This window comes from Mustela nivalis, assembly GCF_964662115.1.
Source record: "Mustela nivalis genome assembly, chromosome: 2".
Taxonomy (NCBI): domain Eukaryota; kingdom Metazoa; phylum Chordata; class Mammalia; order Carnivora; family Mustelidae; genus Mustela; species Mustela nivalis.
This window is the reverse complement of record NC_139021.1, coordinates 173,171,108-173,196,004: the sequence shown is the minus strand read 5'-3', so window position 1 is coordinate 173,196,004 and position 24,897 is coordinate 173,171,108. Positions and strand designations below refer to the sequence as shown.

Genomic DNA, 24,897 nt, shown 5'->3' with positions numbered 1-24,897 from the left:
ACACTCCTTGGTAAGTAAGGAGACAGTATGCGCCCCCCCCGCCCCCCCACTGATTGGATATCTTCACATGGCCTGACCCACCCTTGGATTTGGGCTTTGTTACCTGGGGCTGGTTTCCAGGACTTGTTTTTAAGTAAGTTCCTGGGGCTGGGGGTGGGGCGTGAGCAGAGTCAGTTTAACTTTTACAACAAAATGGCAGTTCAACCGGGGTGGGGTTGCTCTGGCTAAATAGGCCCTTACAAAATCATATAGAAGATGGAAGCAGCAAACAAAAGGAGGATCATGAATTCTATCACATTCTTTTAGAATAAGAAAATACTTCAGAGCTATTTACTATTTACTTATTATATGAGAATAAAATGAGTTTCAAAAATGTGAAATTTCTTAACATAGGTAATATAATTAATTATGGGCAAACCCACAACTAAAACCCAGCTCTTCTGATTTCCTTTCTCCTAAATTAGGACTAGAACTCTTTCAAAGTAATAGAGACACTTCTGCAACTAAGATGGACTTTAGTCTCTGATAAAAGCAGAAGATGAAAGTATAAGTTTGAGAAACAGTAAAACCACCAGAACTTAATGAGAGAAGGTTGCTTGTAGTATATACCTAACTCTCAGAGCTGCTATTTTGGACAGTAACCATGAATGCCTGCAAAATTGCTTTGAGACCAGATATTGGGCTGGAAAAATTCTGGTTTAATCCAATAAGGTATGTCATGTATGAATCAAAATTCCGGAATTCTAATTGTTTCCGTCACTGATCGGTTGTGAAAGACCTTTGTCGAAACCCCAAAATGAAGAAAATAGTACTTATCAGGCTAAGAAATTTTTAAGTAAGTCATAACCAAATTTATTATTCAGGTTCATAAAAGCCTTATGGTAAGAAATAAAAAATTAAGGTGTACCATTCCAGCTATCACCAACTAAGACCTAAAACTACCACTGTCTTCTTTCCTAAAAAAGAAAATAAATAGTAAAGAGAGCTATTAGACAAGTTGTCATTTAATTGGAATATTTTACCATAATCTGAAAAATGAAACCTATATACCCCAAATGAAAAGTAGAGAACTATTCAAAAGCTTTATAAGAAAAGCATATCTATACATTTCCTCTTCCCCCAAACTTCTATGGGAATTATCATTTTGAGATCTTTTCAGCTTCTTTGTTGTTGTTGTTTTTATTATCATTGGTCTGCTTCTCCTCATCATTCCCACTTTCCCTCTTATATTCTGTCTTTATCTTTTAATTCCACATTTTCCTCTTTAAATCAACCTAAAAGTTCCAGAGTCAATAAGTACAGAAAAATTATAGTAACACTAATTTTTAAATTCACTTAGCATCTGTGATGAAAACATTTAATACAAAATGGAATTGGCAAGTAAAGGAAAAAGCGTAATAGAAAAAGAGGCAGGAGTTAGGGAAAGCTCAAGTCAGTAACAGCAGATGCCCACAATATGATGATTCACACGGTGAAGACAACAGTAAGTTAAGGTTCCAGAAGCCAGTGGGTCTATTATTAATAGAGTTCTTTCATATTTTAATGAAACTGAAAGGACAAAGACTTGTGGATCTTCCCAGTTCCTCTCTGCCAAGTGTAAGCTGTTACTCTTAAAAACGGAAATAGCTTTTCATGGCCACCTATTTGCAGAATGTGTTTCTCATTATCCCTTTTGTTCTTTCTGTTATCATGACCAACTCCTTAAACTATTTTTCACACTCTTGTGTTTGAAAACCAGACCTACTGATATGTAAAATCTAGGTAAACAGTTCCAGATATAATCCGGAACATATTGCTATGAACACAAGACAAGGTCATTTCACAGAATAAATTATCATCAGAAACATCTCTTTTATTGTAAAAATGATGGGTGCAGATGAGAATTGGAAAGGTACTAGAAGAAATGTAAAACAGACTTAAAAATAATTTTAACTAAGGTATAATTGATTTACAGCATTATAGTAGTTTTGAGTGTACAACAAAATGATTTGATATTTATATACATTGCCAAATGATCACTACAGCAAGTATAGTTACCATTTGTGTCCAAAGGTAAAAAATCTTTTTTTTTTTTTCTTTTGAGGACAACTTTTTTAAGATTTATTCTCTTGGCAACTTTCAGTATCACTGACTATGGTCACCATGCATTATGACCATGTATTATGACCTAAGCACTTACTTAATTTATAACTGGAAGATTGTACCCTTCAACCCTCTTCACCTATTTTGCCCCCCGCCGCCACCAAATTCCTTCCCACTGGTAACTAACCAATCTATTCTCTGTATCTATTAGTTTGGTTTTCCTTTGTTGTTAGTATGTTTTGTTTCTTCAGATTCCACATATAAGTGAAATTATATGGTATTTGTCTTTCTCTATCTGATTTATTTCACTTAGCATAATACCCTCAATTCCATTAATGTTGTTGCAAATAGCAAGATTTCATTCTTTTTTTTATGGCTGAGTGGTATTCCATTATATATTTAGCTACATCTTCTTTATCCATTCATCCATTGATGGATACTTAGGTTGTTTCCATATCTTGACTATCATAAACAGTGCTACAGTGAACATAGGGGTATACATATCATTTCAAATTAGTGTTCCCGTTTTCTTTGGGTAAATACCCAGAAGTGGAATTGCTAGATCATACAGTAGTTCTGTTTTTAATTTTTTGAGGAACCTCCATACCATTTTCCATAGTAGTTGCACCATTTACAGTCATACCAACAGTGCAAGAGGGTTCCCTTTTCACCACATCTTTGCCAACACTTGTTATTTCTTGTCTTTTTGATTAAAAACGATCTTAACAGATATGAGGTGATATCTCATTGTGGTATTGATTTGCATTTCCCTGATGATTAGTAATGTTGAGTACATTTCCATGGGCCTGTTAGCCATCTGTACGTCTTCTTTGGGAAAATATTTATGCAGATCCTCTACCCATTTTTATTTTGTGTGTGTGTGTGTGCATGTCCACCAGCTTTAATAAGGCAGTGGGAGAATGCAGGGGTGGGGCACATCCACTGGCATTAGCAAGGCAGCTGGAGAGTGCTGTGACTGTGTGCAGGTGCCAGCAGTAGCAGGATAAGGGAAGAGGGCAAAATGGTGCTAGCAAATCAGCAAGATGGCATGAGGTGGAGGAAGAGCAGGAAAATGGCGCCCACCTGTGCCTCCATCTTTACAGAGTCCCAGTAGGTCCCTGTCCCTCTGACAGATGCTTTACGATTAGGAAATAAATTTCTCCTTCACATATGTATAGTCTAGGTGCTTTTCAAACTGCTGCTTTTGCACTAGTTCTGGGGCAAATGATTCTATACATGAGCCCTTTAAGAGCAGAACCTTCATTTCCTACACCCTTTGGATCTCCCGGATGTAATAAGTACCACTGATTTTCAAAGCCAGATGTTTTGAGGGTTCATTTCTCCCATCTAAGTCCCGAGTGCTAATAAGCCTGATGCTGATGTGCTTCTCAGGCATAAGCTCCATATTTGTGATCTCCCTCCTGATAACGGGTTGGTGTGCCAAGGTAGAAGAGGGTCCTGGTGAGACCACGTGTCTGCCTCTCCCACCCGTCTCAGTGTGGCCCCATCTATTATCCTTTGTTGCGGAGAAACTTTTCAGCTAGTTTTCAGGTCTTTTTCAGAGGGAATTTTTCCTTACATAGCTGTAGATTTGGTGTGTATGTGGGAGATGAGTTCAGATATGCCTGTTCTACCATCTTGAACCACTTCCCAAAATATTTTTGTACATATCTTTCCCAATCAGGGAAAAGTTTGAGTTGAGGCACTATCTTCTATCCATGGTAGCTTGGACATCTTTCATAAATCAGCACCTCAGAGACTACTAACACTGTATCCTAAGTTACCCAGGAATGTCAAGGGGTTATAACAACAAGAAGAAAAGGTAGAAGGTTCCTAGTAGCAGTAATACAAATTTCTCTTTCTCATCTCTCTTCTTCCTCTGACTACAAATGAAGAGAAATATTTGCATGCAGCCTTAAAGTTATATTCTAGAATCAAATAGCCAAGCTTTGTCAGAAAATATTGCTGTTTTGGAGAATTTTAATTTATAGCAGTGCCAACACTCAGGTTAATTCTGCTTCCCTCAGCAATAAAGGCTTTTTTCTTTCCCTGTTTTATTCCTCTTGGGATATTTGATTTTTCAACAGAGCTTATAGTTTTCCCAGTAAGCTGACTTATCTGGTCAACTAGGTCAGCTTTCAGCATAGCCATGATTTGTGACTCTTCACTACTCTTGCTGCCTGGGTGCCTTTAGGTATTTTTCTACCAGAAGAACTCGAAAACTGAAAATGACTGAGAATTCTAAATTAATGTTTAGGTCCAAGTAAGCAAAGTACAAAGCTACTCTTTGTGTGGCTGCTGTTGTTTAAAATATTCTCAGACTTTAGGAACTGACATTTTACTGATCAAATGATCTACCGCACAGTGTAAGGCAACTTTGCCTAATAGAGTTATGTAGATTTCACATTTGTAAGCTCATAGTAATTGGGGGGAAGAATGTGTTTTGACTATAATAAGAGACATTTTAAATGCTAGAGGTACATCAGTGAATATTGTATCGATAACAGATATGAAGGTTTTGTAAAAGAAAAATATCTATTTTTTATAAATCTATTTTTAAAAATTTAAATTCAATTAGCCAACATATATCATTAGTCTCAAATGTAGTGTTCAACAATTTATCAGTTGTATATAAAACCCAGATGCAGTACTTAAAGGAAAACTCACTATGACACAGGAATCCTAATGTAGGAAGTTTAAATATCAGGAAATATTAATCCTTATATGGCTCATAAGACTTTTCATGATCTGCGCTCCTTTATTTACTGTACAACCTTATCGTCTACTACTCTCCTCTTCATTCACTTTCTCCAGCCACACTGGCCTTCTTGTCATTCCCCAGATTTACCAGGTGCACTCCCTCATTATGACCTTTGTACTGACTGTTCTCTGCCTGAAAATCTCCTTTCCCAGATTCCTTCTGGTTCATTTCTTTACCTCAGTCAAGTCTTCGCTCATCTTTCATCTTTCTATTGGTGGTTATTAAGATGCCAGATTAGACTACTGCTATTTAAGTTTGTTCTGGAAGTTCTCATTAATGCAATATGGCAAGAAAAGGGAATAAGAGATACAATTATCAAAAAGCTGGTACACAGCTCTCTTTCATTTGTTTAGGTAAATGTTACTGTTACATACCCAATAAATCTAAATAAATCTATTGAAAACTGTTAGAAATAAAAAAGAATCCAGTAAAAAAGTTAGTAACAAATAAATATAAAAAACAAAGTATCTTTTCTAGTTACCAACAATAAATAGGAAAAAAGCATGGACAAGATTTCATTCATAACAGTAACCACATAAAGAAAACACAAATAAGCTTAAAAAATATGAGACCTATATGGAAAAAAAAAAAACCCTCTACTCAAGAACATAAAAGATCCAAATAAATAAAATGATAGGCTTTGTCCTTGGATGCAAAGATGGAAATACACCAATTCTTCCTGAATTATCACATAACTGTAGTAGAGTCTTAATTAAAACCCCATAATTTTGTTAGATTTTGACAAAATGATTTCAATTTTATCTAGAATAACAAAAAACCTGAAAAGAATCAGGAAACTTCTAAAAAAGAAACTATCTTTCCAGAGAAACAAAGATACTTAGAAGCAAATGTAATTAAGTAAATATGTTACTGGCACTTAAACAAACAGATTAATAGAAGGGTATAGGCTATCTAAAAACAAATATATATGCATTACGGTATCATAAAGATGGTGCTTTTAGTCAGTGGAGATCATGTGATATTTACCCAGGGAAAAATGGAGAAAGAGTCATTTTTATTTATTAAAGAAAAAAAAACTGGAAAAGTACTGGAAAAACACACTGTTTAAAAATCTTGGAGTGGGGTAGGCTTTCCCAAGCCTGGGATGGATTTCAGATTTAATCTTTTAATTTAATCTTTTAAAAGATTAAAAATTCTAGCAACACAAACATTCTAAACTTTGAGTAGATAAAATATGTCATAAAAAGCCAAGCTACAAATAATAAAATTTGCAACGGATGACAAAGAAAGGGCAATATCTGTAACTTATAAAAGGTTAGATGTCAATAAGAAAAAGACAAGGAAAGGATTTGAATAAGCAAAACACATAGTAAACATTAGCAATCAATGAAAAAATATATAAGTAAACAAAAAGTTCAAATTAGAACTATAAAAAGATGACACTTTTTCTTATATTTGCCAAAACAAGTGACAATTTCAATTATACCAGTAGTGAAAATGTGGGAAAATAAACTGGAACAACTTTTTTTGATGACAGTTTGGAGATTCTCAAAAGCCTTAACAGTATATAACTATTGATAGAGCAATTTGATTTATAGGACTTTATCCTAAAAAAACCAAGTGCACCTAGATGCATGTGCAAGATTGTCATCACAGTGATAGTAATAATAGTAATTTATTATTAATAATAGTATTTATCAGTATGAAAGCAGTTACCTCAAATATGATATAGCCATTGAGTGGAATACTATGCAATCATTAAAAACTGCTTATTTAGACATATATTTACTGAGATACGTGAGATACAGTAAATGGAAAAAAAGCAAATCATTTCAGAAAAAAAATACATGCACTTATAAATAATTCTGAAAGAATATCTATGAAAATATTAACTATAGAGTGGAACTATGAATAGCTTTCACTCTGTGTTTGACCTATTTATATTTTTGGAATAATTTGCAATAAATACATACTACTTTTATGAAGAATTAAAACAATTAAACTAGTCCAATTCAGAAAACAAAAATGTCTGCTGCATGTTCATCAAAAATGATAGGAGGTCCTCATATTTCCTGAGAATATAAGCCACTCCTCCAGTAGCAACATAAGCAAGTGCTCCTAATAAAGATGGAGACAAAGAGGAGCTCATAATAAAGAAAAAAAGACCACTTTAGAGACCATTTAATCCATTTTTTCTACAGTGGCAATCACATATCTCCCATTCCTTCCTCTTTTCTGTCTTCTCTTGGAAGAAATTAATTATAATTTTAACCAGGAAAAACTGGACTATGTTTAAAGTCATGAAAGTAGACTGAATCAAAGAAGCTGAGGTAGGCAACCTTTCAACTTATCTTGAGCTATTAATTCAGGCAATAACAATTCATAAAACCACATAAGTACCAAAGGCTGTATGAGATACTCTTCTCAGCAACATCAAGATCACAGGCACAGCTGCAAGTAGCCAGTTTGCTTTTGACCTCTTTCATTCACCTTTTTTGAACCCGTCTAGTGTTACAAAATCCATAGCCAACCCAAATCTAACCTTCTCAAAATAACCCCCATATTCCAAAATTACTCTTTCCCTTCTCCTCAAATAAAACTCCCATTTCCAAAGCACTGCTGATACAGCTAGATACTAATATGATTAGGGAAAGAGCAGTAATGCACAAATACTGATAGGCCAAGAACATTTGTACTGATACTTCTTAATCTGAAAGACTCACTGGGGAGATACTTTGAAATAAGGTGACTTCTGTGTTATTTGACAACGCAGGAGGTAGTACCTTATCTTACCTATCACTACATCTTCCTATTCTGTCAGGATATAAAACAATGGAATGCTGCAGGCAGTGATTTTTCATGTACTGCTTTTAATGGAAGAACTATAAAATGTCACAGATTCTTTAAAACAGACATTTTCCTCCTCATAATAAGAAAACTTGGCACATGAGCATGAAAAGATCCGACCTCAGTCAAGTACACTACAAGAAATGGTGGGGGCATGGGGGAAGGGAGACACATGTTCACATCAACTTGTTAACCAGCAGCTTTAGCTTTAGAAAGACAGTTCATTCTTTAAGAACTGGAGCAAAAAAGAATGGGACAAAGAAATGTGTATATTGTACCTGTTGGCAAGCTGTAAGTCTGGACAGTTCTCACATAGAAACAGCAGGAACCCCCCCCCCCAAATACTGTAATGAAAGATTAAAAAATAAAATAAAATTATCCAAAAGCTTATCAAAAAAAAAGTACTATAAATCTCTGTAAGATATTACTGTTACATGGTGCAAAAAGATAAATTTTGTTAATCAATTATGTCAATACCAAGACAATGCAAAGTTATGTCCCCCAAAAAACAAGAGTAAAAGAGCAAGTAAGGACATAAGAGAGTAATATAAAATAAAATAAAATAAAAAGCTGAGATAATAAGGAAGACAGGAAATGAAAGAAATATTAAAATAGAAAGCCCAACAGAACTTCTAAGTTTAGAGTATTAAATAACAGAACTAACACTGCAAAAGATAGAATCAGTAATGTAAAGTATAAAGAGTTCTCTAAGGCTGCTGAGAAGATCACAGGTTCAGAGAACAAAGATCTAATCTTATAAGGAATAGGGGAACACAAAAAAGAAATCACAAGTAATAGTTGAGGTTAAAATGAGAGTTGAGGTTAAAATGGGAGGTTACAATTGGGTTAAAATAGTTGAGGTTAAAAAGTAATAGTTGAGGTTAAAATGGGGGACACCCATAGTCTAGAAAAAACTAACAGGTACATCTGTGAATAGATTTGGAATTATAAGAATAAAAAATGCACAATCAACCAGGGAAGAAAAAATGGAAACAGTTTACCTGAAAAGGATTTTAATAAAGCAGCCTGAGGTGCACCTAGGTGGCTCAGTACGTTAAGCATCTGCCTTTGGGTCAGGTCATGATCTCAGGATCTTGGGATCAAGTACCAAATCTGGCTCCCTGCTCAGCAGGGAGTCGGCTTCTCCCTCTCCATCTGCCTCTTCTACCCTCCCACCCCACCCCTGCTCTTGCCAGCACGTGTACATGCACACTCTTATCTCAAATAAATAAAACCTTAAAAAAAAAAAAGGCTGATTTCAGTATTTTTCTTCTGCATTAATAAATTTCAAAAATCAGTAATGCCACTTCTTGTGACAATCCCTGGATGTTGTATGCAAGTACCAAATCACTAAACTGTACTCCTGAAACTAATATTACACTGTATGTTAACTAACTGGAATTTAAATAAAAACTTTTAGAAAATCAGTAGTGTTAGATCTACGTAATTTTCTATAAACAGGCATGAACCAGGAATTCTGTATACAGACAAATTTTCATTCAAGTGTGAAAACAATAGAGAGAAATTTAAGATCTTAATGGCTTAGAAAATTCATCATGCATAATAGTCCCTGAAAAATTACTTGAACAGTTATACAGACTGACCAGAAGATGAAAAAGAAATAAAAATCCAAGAATGAGGAAGTTGAAGCATTAAAAAATTTTAAAGTTAAGAAATTAAAGTTAAGAATTCTGGTTAATATGGCAGTCTAAGCAAATGTGGGAAGGACCCACTTTCTGCTCAAATATAGAGGAATGCTATATAAAATAGAACTACATTTAAAATAAGATATCATTTACATAGTCAAATTGAAAGCAAGAATGGGAAATTGTCATGCCAAACACAAAGAGGTGACTCAGGTTAAAAACAGTGTGCTAGAATTTAAGTCCAAGGGGTATCCTTGAGATTGGGTACAGGTGTTAGGGGCTAGAGTTTTAAATGCCCACATAAGACCAAAAGTCAAGACCAAAAGTCAAGCCTGTCAGTGAGCTGGAACTGGGCTCACTGGATAGTCAGGAATTGAGCAATGTCTATGCCAGCTGTGCAAGTGGAATAACAAAACTCCATTCATTGGTTTAGAGAAGCAGCATATAAATGAGCTGCCACCATTGAGCCATGAGTGGAAGGTGTCATCTCCAAGAAGCTCCAACCCCAAGCTTGAATGGTTCATGGATATGAGAATGTATCTCTCACTCATATACTGCAGAAATCCTAAGCTCAGAAATTAACATAAAAACTGGTTCTGAACAAGTGATATTTGTACACCCCTCGCAGCCGGGGTGATACTGTTCCATAGGGATGTCTTTTTTATCAAGGGAATATGTGGTACCCTAGGAAACATAAGCCCTGCTAAAGATGAGTTCACAACAGAAAAATCTGAAGCTCATAAGAATATACACCATTACATAAGAAAGCCACCAACTAAAACAAGGAGAATTCACAGAAGAGAAGAGAAAACAGAAACCTATGAGGAAAGTTTTAATTTATTCACTCAGTAATATTTATTTAACACCCTCTACAATTGAAGCCAGCACGTGGACACTGTTCCAGAACTGGGAATAACAGTAGCGAACAAACTGGATACATTTGTATTCCTTGTGCAGCTTACATTCCTTTGGGGGGAGACAAGTAATAAACAGATCAATATAAAATATGTCATGAGGCAGTAAGTGTTACAAAATAAAGGATTGTGAACAAGGAGAGATGGGACTAGGTGATACCATTTGATATACTGGAGGTCAGAGAGGGTCCTCTCCAGCAGTCATTACCAAACTTTTTGGTCTCATGACCTTTCTGTGTTAAGGACTTTATAGTCTTAAAAAATTACTGAAGACATTTTTGTTCGATTGTTTTCATAAGCTAGACCTATTATTATTTTCTGTATCAGATATTAAAACAGAAATTTTAAGAAACATTTAATTCATTAATTAATTTAATAAATTAATTTAATTCATTAAGAACTAATGTAACAGTAAATTTATTGCATGTTTAAAAATATATACCTAAGAAAAAATAGTATTCCCCCCCCAAAAAAATAGTAAGAAGAGATGGGTTTACACTTCTTTGCGAATCTTTTTAATGTCTGCCTTAATAGAAGACAACTGAATTCTCACATCTACTTCTTTATTCAATCTTTTGCAATACATTTTTTGGTTGAAGTACATGCAGGAAATCTGGCCTCACACAATGTATTTTAATACCCTTTTCAAATGATAGTGGGTATGCTTGATACTGTACCCGAACTAAACCAGTGAAAGTTCCTTAAAGGTTAGTTGCAGTGTGGAATCATTTTAGAGAACTTTCCACCTTCCATTACAATAAAACCTGTTGGTCTATCCTGTGCTTTCAGAGGATATTTTATCCATGTATGGTTTTGTGACATGTGCTGGTCATTTGGGAAATACTGCTTCACTGAACTATTATTCCGATCCTCCAAATGTTAATACATTTAATTATATGATACTAAAAAATAACATTTATTAATATCATTAACAAACTCATCAGAAAAATCTTTAAGTATTGGGAAAAATACTGTCAAGTTTATAGTGACAGATAAGAGTCTTCGAAAATTCAGACTTTTGTTTGAAAGGTTGAATATTATCATTGGCAAGATACTACTACTACTATCAGTTGTTTGCCTCAAAATGTCAGGGTCACTTCATTTTTGAGAAAATTTTGCCAAGTACTCAAGTTCAAATAACTATAGCCTGTCAGTTATTCAAGTAAAAATGGTGTTCCAGGGGAGGGCAAAGAAAAATAAGGTTAGTTCATTTTGTAACTCAAACATGTAAGTACTCTCCCTTGAGACAGTCATTGTACTTTGGAATATAGGTACTTTATGTGAACTTCCATTTCATCACACACGGTATTAAAAACTCACAGACCCAATGGTCAACTTCAAAGCAATCAAGGTGTGTAGTGAAACTGGTGGGTTCTGTTCTTTACTGTGAGCTTACAGCAGTGAAGAAGACAAGGACTACTAGAGCAGTTGGGTGCCACTGCCTTGATTTGTGCTAAGCACCAGCGGTTTTACCCATCATCGCCTTTACTTACCATCAATGTGTGCGCAATCGCGGTGAAAATGGCAAATAATGCCTTCCCATCATTAAGAAAATAGTTTGACCTCACAGACCTCCTGAGGGAGTCTTGGGGATGCCTAGGTTGCAGGTACACTTTAAAAACCATAGCTCTTGGGGCGCCTGGGTGGCTCAGTGGGTTAAAGCCTTTGCCTTCGGCTCAGGTCATGATCCCAGGGTCCTGGGATCGAGCCCCACATTGGGCTCTCTGCTCAGCAGGAAGCCTGCTTCCACCACTCTCTCTCTCTCTTTCTGCCTACTTGTGATCTCTGCCTGTCAAATAAATAATAAAGAAAAATCTAAAAAAAAAGAAAAATGCTTTTTTTTTTTTAAAAAAAAAGGGGAGTTTCCTTTAAAAACCATAGCTCTCAAGTGGCAACTGTAACCTCAGGTAAAGAGCTATCAAAATTTGCATGTCTTGACGTAAAGTCTCACATTCCAAAGTGGAATGGTTGGCCACCCTGCTGAAAGAGACCTAAAAGAAGCGAGTAGTCACAAGACACCCCTAGCTGCGGGAAGAAGCATTGCAGGCAGAGGAGACAGCAGTGCAAAATCCCTGAAGTCCAAAGAATGGTTTACAGATTCCAGAACAAAAGAACCCATTGGAAAGGCAAACACCCTTAGAAAAACAGACTACCACCACAAAAATGCCCAGTGCTGTTCTCTAAGGACATCTTGTGCCCTCATCTATTTTTATGCTTCAATAACTTGTGACAGATATGAAGAGGTTTTCTTTAAAGAACCACACAGAAAACATCAAAAGTTATTACAAACTTTTTTTTTTAGAAAGGAGAACATCAAGAATTTTGAGTTTACAGTTAAGTTTATACATGGAAGCTGTTTGATGTCAACTCTCAAATTCAGGTAGAGAATCATTATGTAATTTATTTCCAGTTATTCATGGTGTGATGCAGAAGTTGCTTAATGAATGTTTGTTGAATGAATAATTACCCAATGTGTGATTGGAGATATTTAGAAACGAGGAACACAGTTAATTGATTTTCTAAGAAATCACAAAACGCAAAAAGGCCAACTTTTGAAAGGGCAATCTTTTGTGCTGTGTAGTTTTAGGAGGTTAGCAAACTAAATGTACTCTCATGCCTTCTTGCACACTGAGCCACTAACTTACTACTGTTCTTTATTTAGAAAACCCTTCTGTCAGTTCCTGGAAAGGAAGTTGTTTTATTGTTTTTTGTTTTTTGTTTTTTTCCTGTTGAGAACACTTCTAACATTTCAGGCTAAACAATTTACTTAGAGTAGCTCTTTGAAGGGAAAAGGAAAGGAAGGAGAAAAGAAAAGAGAAACGAGAAGAAAGAAAACACAAGAGAAGAGAAGAAAGAAATAGGCACACTGGTGGAGATTTTATACAATTAGAAACAGTGCAGTAGATTTTCCACTTTGTGGACCCAAGCCAGGAAGTGTGCAACTTTTGTGATTTATTTTATAGGACCTTCCAAATAGAAACGCTATCTGGCATACTGTTATAGAGTTTGCTCTAAACTGCTATTACCATGAAATATTCTTCGAATTTTCTTAAGATCATGAAAACAAAGTTGAGAAAAAGGAGTTCAATAAATGCTACATGTAATATTTTTCACTTCAATTAGAAATGTAATCATTTCAGTTCTATCAGTATGAAGAGCGATCACTACTCAGAGACTAGTGCCCCCCAATAAAAGAATTGGAACCATGGACACAACCATTAATCAAACAGCTCATCCTACGACTATATATGCCAAATGGCCAACAAGCACCTGAAAACACGTCAAGCATTAATGTCATTAAGGAACTTGAAATATAAACCAAAACCAAAGTGTAAACCAGATATTGTCTCACACCTGCTAAGATGGCTTTAACACAAAAACAAAACAAATAAAAACCCAGAAAATCCCAAGTGTTCGTGAGGCTATAGAGAAACTGGAGCCCTGGGATGCTGCTGGCGGCAAGTAAGATTGGTGCTGCTGCTATGCAGTCTGGCATTTCCGTAAAAAGTTAAACCTATCCTAACCATAAGACTCGGAAATTCCACTCCTGGATGGAATACCCAGAACTGAAAATGTATGTTCATACAAAAACTTACAGGCAAATATTCATAGTGACATTATTCATAATAGCTAAAAAGTGCAAACAACCCCATGTCTATTAACTGAAGAATGGATAGACAAATCTGGTATATCCATACAATAGAATATTCTTCGGCCATAGAAAGGAATGAAGTAGCGATACATGCTACAGTATGGATGAACCTTGAAAACATGCTCAGTGAAAGAAGCCAGTCAGAAGAGGCCAGCTATCCTAGAATTCCACTTACAGGCCACGTCTGGAGACAGAAGTAGACTAGTGGTGACTTAGGGCTGGTGGGGTTTGACGGAGATGGAGAGGAACTGCTAAGGGCATAGAGCTCCTTTTAGGCTGATGAAAATGTTCTGTAATTGGTGATGACTGTATAACTTTTTGAATAGACTATATTGAGTAGACTATAAATACTGCTTTGTAACTTACAAAATGTGTCTTTATTTTTTAAAGTCACATAATAGCTATGTCCCCACTCCCAGCTTAAGAAATGAAACATTATGTGTACGCTCAAGTGACCTGTATACCCTTCCCTGATTACATTTATCTTTCAACCCCCATCAGAGATAATCACTACTGATGTTGCTACTTATCATCCCATGCATGTCATTAAACTTCACTATAAATTTATAATCCCTCATAGATGTTTTGTGTGTTTTTAAATGGTATCATACTTATGTACCTTCTATAGGTTGCTTTTTTATCATAATACTATGTTTTCAAGATTTGTGGATTTTTTGGGGGGGTCATTATTAAGTGGCTTTTTCACAATGACATTTAGCACTTAGAATTCTGAGATCATACTCCCAGGAATAATAACTGAATCTGTTAAATGTCTTTGTCTACTTTTTAAAAATCAATTCAATCAGGTGATTCCTTCAAACATCTCAAACTCTCATTGAGCTCTTGTTCAAAATAAAGGCATTTTAAGTGCATGTAATAACATAACGGCTTTTTTAGGACTCCAACATAAAACGACTCTTGCTTGACTGAGGGGTAACTTACAAAATCTTGCACTGTATCCTTGCATACATGACAAATCATACTAAGATTAAACGATAAACATAATTAACCTTACATATTCCAACCAACAACAGGGCTTCTCTACATGGTCATTCTGGCCTTGACCACTGAAATATTTCTTGTAGTCAATGTGGTTGCCTCCCAAACATGCATTCCTCCTTTCCTTGGTTAACTATTGGTTTTTGGAAACCTGTACTATCCCTAGACAGCCCACTGAATTTGGGAGAATTTACTACCTTTGATCACAGCTATTTTTTTTTTTTAATTTTATTTATTTATTTGACAGACAGAGATCACAAGCAGGCAGAGAGGCAGGCAGAGAGAGAGGGGGAGGAAGCAGGCTCCCTGTGGAGCAGAGAGCCCGATGCGGGGCTCGATCCCAGGACCCTGGGATCATGACCTGAGCCGAAGGCAGAGGCTTTAACCCACTGAGCCACCCAGGCGCCCCACAGCTATTGAAAGAAAGTATAGAGAAGGTATCCGATGAGGATAATTCCTTTGCAATTTAGAGAAAGCTTCAAACAAACTTCCTTTTCTCTCTCCCTGATTTAGAAGGTAAAATGATGTGGCTCTGGGAGTTGTTAGTTACTTTTAGGAGAACATAAGGACAACAAGCATTCTGCCATTCTTCTTTATTAATAAAACTCCAATTTTAAGATTTTTTTTTAAAATTTATTTGACAGACAGAGATCACAAGTAGGCAGAGAGGCAGGCAGAGAAAGAGAGGAAGGGGAAGCAGGCTCCCACTGAGCAGAGAGCCCAATGCGGGCTCGATCCCAGGACCCTGGGATCATGACCTGAGCCCAAGGCAGAGGCTTTAACCCACTGAGCCACCCAGGTGCCCCAAAACTCCAATTTTATTCAGTGCAGTAACGCATCCAGTTAAAAGTATTTACATTCCTAGGCTCCATTTTCCAAGGTTGGCCATGTGACAAAATTCTAATCCTTAGGATGCAGGACTAAGCCCTTAGAGAGGGCTTTCCTTGCACCACAACAATGATAAAGCCGCATGAGAAGTCCTCTGATTCCCATGCCCTCCTCTTCTTCCTCCTGGATCCAGATAGGACGCCCGCAGCCAGAGCAGTGCTGTGACCACAAGGATGAAAGCCACATGCTCAGCATAGCGGGATGGAAAGAATATACCGCGGTCTTTCACGACTTTCTTGAGCAATTTTAATAAATGGCCAAGGATCTCCTACCTCCAGACTTTCTGTAACACAGAAAAAAATAACCCCTTATTCGGTAAGGCCACCGTGGTTACATTTTTGTTAACAAGCAACCTGATGCAATTCCAAAGGATTTAATGGTGGACTCAGAGGTTGGGTTTTCAAATATTTAAGCCAATCGTTTCTCAATACTTTTAAGCCATTTTGAACGGAATTTCTATTATTTGCAGCCAAAACCACCCAAACTGAGAGGGCCTTCTAAGGAAGGGGTGGTGCTTCTGACTGGCCTCTTAACACTCAGGGGCTAACCTGCTGCCTGACTAAAGTAGATCTTTACTAATGAGGAGCCCCTGTGATGACAGGGAAACTTCTACTAACTCGTGGTGCTACCTTGCTTGCATAAGGCCACCTAACAGTAAAAGCAGATGAACAAAGAAATAAAACATTCTTATTAATAATTTCATTAAACACATAGGACACATACTCGTCAAAATTGTTGAACTAGTAAAGCCAGGCTTTCAGAGAACCACGCTTTTAGTTTCCTGTCACTGTCTCCAAACTTTCCTATAACCTCACCCTTTCCTTATTCTGCTCTGTATGCTACACTACAGCAGCTAAGAGTGAGGGTTCTCGGGGGTGTCTTATTGGCTGAGTCGGTTAAGCGTCTGCCATCAGCTCAGGTCACGATCCCAGGGTTCTGGGATCCAGCCTGGCATCAGGCTCCCTGCCCAGCAGGGAGTCTGCTTCTCCTTCCGCCCTCCCCCTGCTTGTGTTCTCTCTCTCAAATAGATAAATAAAATCTTTTTTTTAAAAAAAGAAAAGGAGACTCATTTAGTTAACCCCATATACGTTCAAATCTTCCATTTATTATTATGATGATGATGATGTGACCTCATGCAAGGTACTAAATTTCTCTGGATCTCAATTTTCTCAAATGAATAATGGAATAATTCTATCTCACAGGGTGCTTGAGAGAGTTAATGGAGTTAAGGTTTGTAAATGCTTAGCATAAGGTCTGATTTACAGTAATGACGTGCTCAATACCTACTACTTTCAAGGGTTTTTTTTTTGTTTTTTGTTTTAAATTATTTATTTATTTGAGATAGCATGAGCAGGGAGCAGGGGGAGGGGCAGAAGAAGAGGGAGAAGCAGACTCCCCGCAGAGCAGGGAGCTCAATGCTGAGCTGGATCCTATGATCCTGGGATCTTGACCTGTGCCAAAGGCAGCTTCTTAACTGACTCAGCCACCCAAGTGCCCCTTATTTTGTTTTCACAACAGAAATATCACTCCCCGGGACACCTGGGTGGCTCAGTGGGTTAAGCCCACTTCGGCTCAAGTCATGATCCCAGGGTCCTGGGATCAAGTCCCGCATGGTCTCCTTCCTCGGCAGGGAGCCTGCTACTCTCTCTGCTTCTGCCTGCCTCTCTGCCTGCTTGTGTGCTCTCTCTCTCCTTCTCTCTGACAAATAAATAAATGAAATATTTAAAAAAAAAAAAAAAAAGAAAAAGAAATCTCACTCCTCTCATCTAAGGCTAATTCTTACCTTATGTTCTAGGTCCCACCCAACCTCCTTCCACCTCCTCACGGGCTTTTAACTACCGATTGTATTTTCTCTCTAGTCTATTTTCAACCTTTTTCTATAGGCCCCTTCCCACTAATATGCGTAACAATGGCCATGAGAATGATAATGAAGATGATGGCACTTGAAGCATAGATAGAATTGTCCTTTGTTGAGGAAGCACATCTCCTTGATAAAAGGAAGAAAATGGGAGAAGATGGGTTTTCACTTAGGCAGGGCTGGAGATCAGCAGGGGGGAAAATAAAATATCTCCTGGTGGATGGTTTCGATTTTCTCTGAAACAAAAGGCAAAGTTATCTCCTGAGAGTTAAGTAGTTCAGAAGATAGGATCAAATATAGAAGGTGAAGATTGAAATAGTCCTTAGAGTGAGAAAGGAATGCAGTAGTATTTCCAGACCCTGTGGAAGTCTCCATGGAAGCTGAGGCTCACATTCATGACTACTAGATCCAGTCTCTGCCAGAATTGCCAACACTGTAGCAGGTAATTGGGTCACTTGGAGTTGCACTGTTGCCCAGGGAGTAAAAAAAAAAAAAAGGACAGAGGTCAGGAGGAAGAGTGGAATGACCAGTTCTAAGGGCAAAGGAGAGTACCCAGCGAGTTAGCAGGGTAACAGAAAAGAGCAGTGGTGAAAAGATGGTAGAACATAGCATAAGCTACCATAAACAGGTAGAGAAATGTCCTGGAATTAGCACTGGGGAGTAAAGAAAACATCCACCAAACCTCTAGGAAGTACTTTGAGTGTAAAAGAAAAGTCCTCTGTAGAATGGACTCCAACCTCAGAAATACATTGACTATGGAACTGTACATATGACCAAAGTGAATGTAAAAGAGACAATAAGCCAAAGTTCTATACTACCATTTTCCAGAAATCAGCTGTACATGTTTAGGACAGGAGGGATGTTCCTTAAAAAACTTTAATGTGAAAAAGTCAGAAAAAGTGCAAACAACTAAGTGAAGTGTCCTAGTCACAATTAATGAATCTATACATAGGAATGTGTTAAATTTTGATAAGCAGAATTTCATATTATTTTCTAAAATTGGGATTAAGTAAATCACATGTACTGCTATTTAAACAATGTTACAGGGAAGAAATAATGTTCTTTTATTTATGTTTTAAAGTAACTTTTAATTAATTAAATTAAAGAAGGATATAAATTTTTCTTGATGCAACTTTTACAAAAAGAAAAATCTCCATCATAACAAAACTCTATTTCAGTATTATAAATGATAACAACTTGTGATTTTGTTCTTTCCCTAATTAGGTAGTAGAGTACTAACAGATATGACTTTACCTGCTGGTCTCAGAGGGCTCCTAAGTAGGAGGGTCCCTAACTGGCAGGGGTTTTATCATCTTAAAAAAAGGACTGGGCACAGTTTGAAGTAAAAGAAGTCACCTTAAGTTACTTGTTTATTTCAATATAATGAATTTTAAAAAATTCATGCCATACTATTTTATTATTGTTATAAATTTTTTAAAGATTTTATTTATTTTTTTGACAGAGAGATCATAAGCAGGCAGAGAGGCAGTCAGAGAGATGGGGAAGCAGGCTTCCCGCTGAGCAGAGAGCCGGATGTGGGGCTTGATCCCAGGACCCTGAGATCATGACCTGAGCTGAAGGCAGAGGCTTATCCCACTGAGCCACCTGGGGAGCCATTCCTATTACTGTTATAATGTTTATATAAGTTAAAAGTGAGAGGAAAAACTAAACAAAATAGCTTTCTACCATTTACTTTCTTTTGAGACAGTATAGCGTTACATTAGGTTTTATATAACATGTTTATTCAGACTAAATAGTCAAATTTTAACTATATACTATTTTAAAAACAGAAAAAAAAACTTTTAGATGCTTAGAAGAAACTACAAATGTTCTGGGAGTCCTTAATTTTGATTTGCTCTGCCATCCATACCTCAAAACCTTTATCAGAGGCTTTAGGTATATTGGTAAGCATTAATGCAAATCCAGGGTATATTCTTGTCTTTCTGTTTTCATATTACCAAACCTAACCAGCCATACTGCAGCTCTCCAACTCACAAAGTACGCATACTACATAATCTGAGATTTTGCAACCACATATTCTAAAGGACTCATCGAGCCCTGAAAGGCAAATGCTATCATTCAAGTTCTAATTACATGCTACCTGGGTTTTACAGAACAGAAAAAAAATGAGTATTGCACTTCCTAAATACATTTTTTGACCACAAGCAACTTCCAAAATAAGTGCCCCAAATATTGTCTGAATGTATCATCGTACAAACAGCACAAAGCACTGGCCTATTCAAATTATGTTCAAGTTTCTCCCAATGCTGCTTCCACTTGATAAATTGGTCAATAAATGCCAAGTCAAATATTCAAGTAAATATATTTTCATTGTTATTGGCAGACATATAATTAACTCTGAGAATAAAAGATACAAGAAATCAATTTATGATTACTTCTTCAGTTCCTCCCATTAGTCATCTACATTATAATTGTGGTTCCACTTTTAAAATCTTTATCCATACATACTCACACACACCATTTTGACTATATTATAAATCAAATTATTTCAATTACAAATTAGTATTGTATGAAACGGTGAACCTTTTATGTTAATTTTATTAGTAAGATACAATCATACTATTACCCATGTATATGAGCTGATTAAAAAACAATCCACATTTAAGAGCTTATATTAATTAGAAATTTCAGCAGATGTTTCTAAACAATGTTAAGGACTTGCTCTGTCTTTTCTCAAGCATAAATATTTGAGTCAACATTTTTATGTATGTGTATTTTAGCAACAAATTACATTTCCATTTTCAACAAAACAGGCTGCTAAAAAAGAAAAATAGTACAAAGAGTAAACCAATTTTTTTTTTCAAAGAAGACATATAAAGAGCAAATTTTTTTAATATTTGTTATCTGTCAGGTCAGTATCTTCACCAATCTGGGAAAAATACATTTTGTAGAAAAACTTACATAAGTGACCTTTTAAAAACTGCCCTAAACTAACTGCAAAAGCTTCAGATACATTATTACATGTGGATTTTATGAAGAAAAAAAGTCTAAGAAGAGCTCAAGAAATCCGTTTTAGTAAAATATTCTGTCATTACTCAGTTGTTACTTTCATTATGGTAGCTTAATTGTTTTTAATTATATATCACGGGCAAGTCCGTTAACCTCTGTGTTTCCTCACCCATAAAGGGAGATTAATAATGGTGCCTCATCACAGGATTCCTGGCAGGGTTAAAGGAGTTAACATGGGTGAAGCATTTAGAATAGTGCCCAGCATACAGTAAGTGCTCAGTAAGTATCAGCTAAGTATTACCAATTTGTATGTTTTGCCTATTACTTCCATTAGTTTCCAGTTACCAATGCTTAAGTATCTGAATTCTTTTTCAAGAAAAAGAAAGCTACGTCATGACATTCTTAAAGCTCTGCCCTTCCCATCAGCTTACAGTGTTCCCAGCTACTTTATCTGCTACTCACAAGCAAAACAGGACCTAGGGTCTCACTTGAGTAACAGTCCAAACTTCTATTTTAAAGGACAGCACTCTCCCTATTATCTTACTATTAGTAATCATTAATTCATTCAAACACCAAAGTAAACTAGGGGCGAGGCCCTGGACATAAGCTATGGAAACATAAGATGGTTAAGAAAAAAATTCCAAATACGTTGCTTCCAAAACAGTGAGGGGGTACAAACACAAATTCAAGTAAGTACTCTTGTTTAATTTTAACATGGTACCCTGAACTGTAATTTAAAAAATTTCCAAGCTGCCCAAGGGCGGGCTTCACAGGTGACCTTTGAGTAAGACCTGGCAGAAGAGCCGAAACTCACCAGGTAGAGAAGGGATTGATGACTACTTTGTTCACAAAGAAAGCCAGAAATTCCTCACCCTAGTCAGTTAAAATCAACATTTTTTAAGCAAACAGTCTTCCTCAAACAGATTTCCCACTGCGCAGGGCTCGCTTAGTTTATCTCTAGGTGTTGAATAAATACTTTTGAATGACTGTCGTCCTGTCTTCCCCCATAGGCAAGGTTATCATGAGGGCATGCTTGGATGATGTTCTTAGCTCCCCTCCTCCCAGGGCTCCGAGAAATCTTCCTAAAACCACTTTTATCACACCGCTCCCTGATCAAAAGCCTGGAATGCTTTCGTCCTATTCTCAGATAGCCGCTCTCTGCTTTGACTAGATTTCTCTCCCAATATGCCTTGGGCATGTCTCCCTTTCATTCATTTCCTCTCTCTGTCCCCAGTACTTTTCTCCTATTACTTATTTCTGCCTTTCCAGAATTCTACCCACCCTTCAAAATCTCCCTTCAGGAAGCCACTGGATTGCCTGGCTTCTACTTAAATAACATAACTTTCCAAATGATGCAGAAAAGAGAGATGCTAGTGAAACAATTACACTTTAGGATGAAAGAAATGTCCCAAATGTGGTAGAGAATTGAAAAATACAAAAGGCAGAGACTGGATGGAAAGTCACATTCCTACTGTTACATCAACAGGGCACACTTCTTCAATTATTTACTATTTAAAACGTATACGCTGCACCAACTACTTATTGAGCAATTATTTTTTCCAGTGATATTGGGCTCTTTTAAAAAGTCAACCATCCCACACCACGGACCATCAAGTCTCCATTCCTTAAGCTGGTTTCCTTGGGACAAGGGCCTTGTTGGAATGAGTGTCCCTGGACCTGGAGTTTGGGATATTATCCAGCAAGAAGGCACTGCACTAACCAGCCCAGGGGTACGCTTCCTACTTGAAGGACAACTGGTTAAATAATAAAATATCTTCAAAAAGGCAATTTCGAATAGATTTTTTTTTTTCAAGCTCTCCATGTCAAGCTACCTTAGATTCCAACTTGGCTTTCTCCTCGTTCAGCAGCTCGGCTGCTTTCTTCATTTCTTCACGACATCTGTTTATCTCGGACCTCACTGGAATACAAAGGAAATCCTTAAACACCTCTTCTAGCTTTCTGGAGTCCCCAGGCCTGTGCACGGGGACAGCCGAGCCCCCTCCCTTCTCCGCCCGCGCCCTGGGGGCTGCCTTTCGCTCTGAGCCCCCACCTGGAGGAGACAAGGGACCCCACCCCACCCCCCAGCGGGCGACCGAAGCACCCACCTTCTCGGATCACGCGGCGACCCTCCTCGGCCTGATGCTCCGAGAAGATGATGTGCCGAAACAGGGACTCTAAACTCATCTCGGGCCGGGCTCCCGCCGATCCGTCGACGCCTTTCGGTACCTGCGGGCGAGGAGCGCGAGGGGCACTGCGGAGTGAGGAAGGAGGACGGTGCGGGGCTATCCCCGGGCTGGCCTCGACTCGGGATGGGCGAGGCTAACAAAGGACAGCCGTTCACCCCCCTCGCACCCTGCACCCTCGCCCTGCCTGGGCCAGAAGCCCGGCTTTCGTTCCCCGACTGAACGCAGCTCCCCCCGTCGAGGCCCCGGGCCGTCGCGGGTTTCCTGTCCCTGCCAGTGGCAAATAAAAATGGAGGCGCCCAGGTATGGCGCCTGAGCCGGCCTAGGCGGCACCCCTCGGTGTTTCTGGCCTTTTCCCCTCCACCCCCTCTCTTTTTCGGGCGACCGTCCTCACAGGGTTGTTCTGTCTCACAGTCATCCGTGTACTCGCTAACAACCCCGTGGGCTGGAGCCCTTCCTGCAGGCCGCAGCAGGGGCCTCCGGTTGGCCTGGCCGGGTGGGGACTGAACTACGGCGCCTCGTTGGGTCCAGTCTGCGTCAGGGCCTTCGCTTCGGCCAGGGGGCCCCAAAGGTCTTAAGGCCGTACTTGGACTTGTGGTGATCTTTCTCCGAGACACAAACACCCGGCATTATGAAGAACTAAGTACCCGTGATTCTAAATATAAACTGCAACGTCTTATCCTTTGACTGTGGCAAAGACTGCTCTAAATGTGCAACGTCTGACATTCCGCCTTAATCATTCCTTTGTAATCAGGGCATATCTTTTTAGTCTGCTTTAAAATTAATCATTGCCTTTTGTAATCAAGCTTCAGTAATATTAACACTTCAATATCTGCACAATATGTGTCAGAGACCAAAGTGGTTGCTAATTAAAGCTTAAACATGAAAGGCACCTTTGGGATTTTTGCATGGGATTTTCAAATTAAAAAATAAAGCATTTTTAGTTTTAGTAGGCCAAAATTGTAAGATCGTAATAAACATTTGACTTTTTTTTCCGAATGTAGAACTGACATTGGCTAAACTTTAAAAAATAATGTTTAGTTAGATTGTGTTAGAATTGAAAGAAGATAAATGTGAATTCTATCGCATCATCTGTATAAAATTCTTAATATTTCATTAATGCTGTAGCATAGTGTGCTGTAAGTTTTAACCTATTCCAGATTTCCACCTCAATTTCCATCAAGCCATGTAGGCATAAAACTTAATTTTTAAACTGTATTACAAAAGAATACTTACAGAAAAGTGTAATGCTGTAGAAAAGAATTATCCATAAACATACCATTCAGAAGCAAATATTAATAACATTTTGGCTACTGCCTTCCAGAAATTCCTCCTCACCTTGCATTTTTCTTTTACAAGCTTGGCAATATTGTGAATATGCAATAATAATAATTACAGTTAATACTTATGGAGTATATGCTGGGCACTATTCTGAACACAATGATTTTTACTATTACCTTCATCGTATTAGATGAGAAAACTGAAAGCAGGAAAGTTAAGTATCTTGCCAAGGTACCATACCTAGTATATGGCAGAGCTAGAGCGGAAACCAAGAAATCTGAGATCAGAGGCCATGAATTTAATTTTGGATACTGCTCTATTTTCCTTTGATTACATCATAAGCATCTTACCATTTCATTGAAAACTCTCCATAAATACACTTTTATATCTTCATAATCCTCCGCCATGTGATACGTGTATAAAACTCAGATATACTGAAATAAATTTGACTCTTTTATCTGTTCAAGGATGGAAAACAAAACAGAAATTGTGGTTAACCATTTTCTTTGAGCACTCGCTTGGAAGCTTATGAACTGTGCCACAGTGCTATCAAAGGAAAGGGCTTCCAGAAGATAAATTATATTACTAATTAATATCACTCCCTTCAGAATTATTTCCCGTGGACTTGAGCAGGGAGCATTCTCACAAGGAGGTTGCTTTTCAAAAGCATGCTGCTCTTTAACATTCCAATTTTATTAGTTACACTCAAACTCACATTTATTATTTAACATGTTCTTTCTGTACTGAAAACTTGGCAGAGTGGAATTCGGGCAGCCTTTGGGGAGCCTAGTCGCCTCACTTGCACAGGCGTATGCAAGAGAGAAACTGCAGAAATTCTGGGATGGGGTTATGGGG

General features: G+C 37.6%; 1 protein-coding gene across 1 annotated transcript in view; it reads right to left on the bottom strand.

Moving 5' to 3' along the window:
* CCDC172 (coiled-coil domain containing 172) overlaps positions 1 to 22,981 on the bottom strand; it is a 54,972-nt gene extending 31,991 nt beyond the window's left edge. Inside the window, exons 1-2 of the mRNA XM_082722569.1 lie at positions 22,684 to 22,981; positions 22,411 to 22,496 (exon numbers count right to left, since the gene is read on the bottom strand). Coding sequence (XP_082578695.1) covers positions 22,411 to 22,496; positions 22,684 to 22,762 — 165 coding nt within the window. The 5' untranslated portion in view covers positions 22,763 to 22,981. The remainder of the gene's footprint in view (positions 1 to 22,410; positions 22,497 to 22,683) is intronic.
* Between the last annotated feature and the right edge of the window lie 1,916 nt (positions 22,982 to 24,897).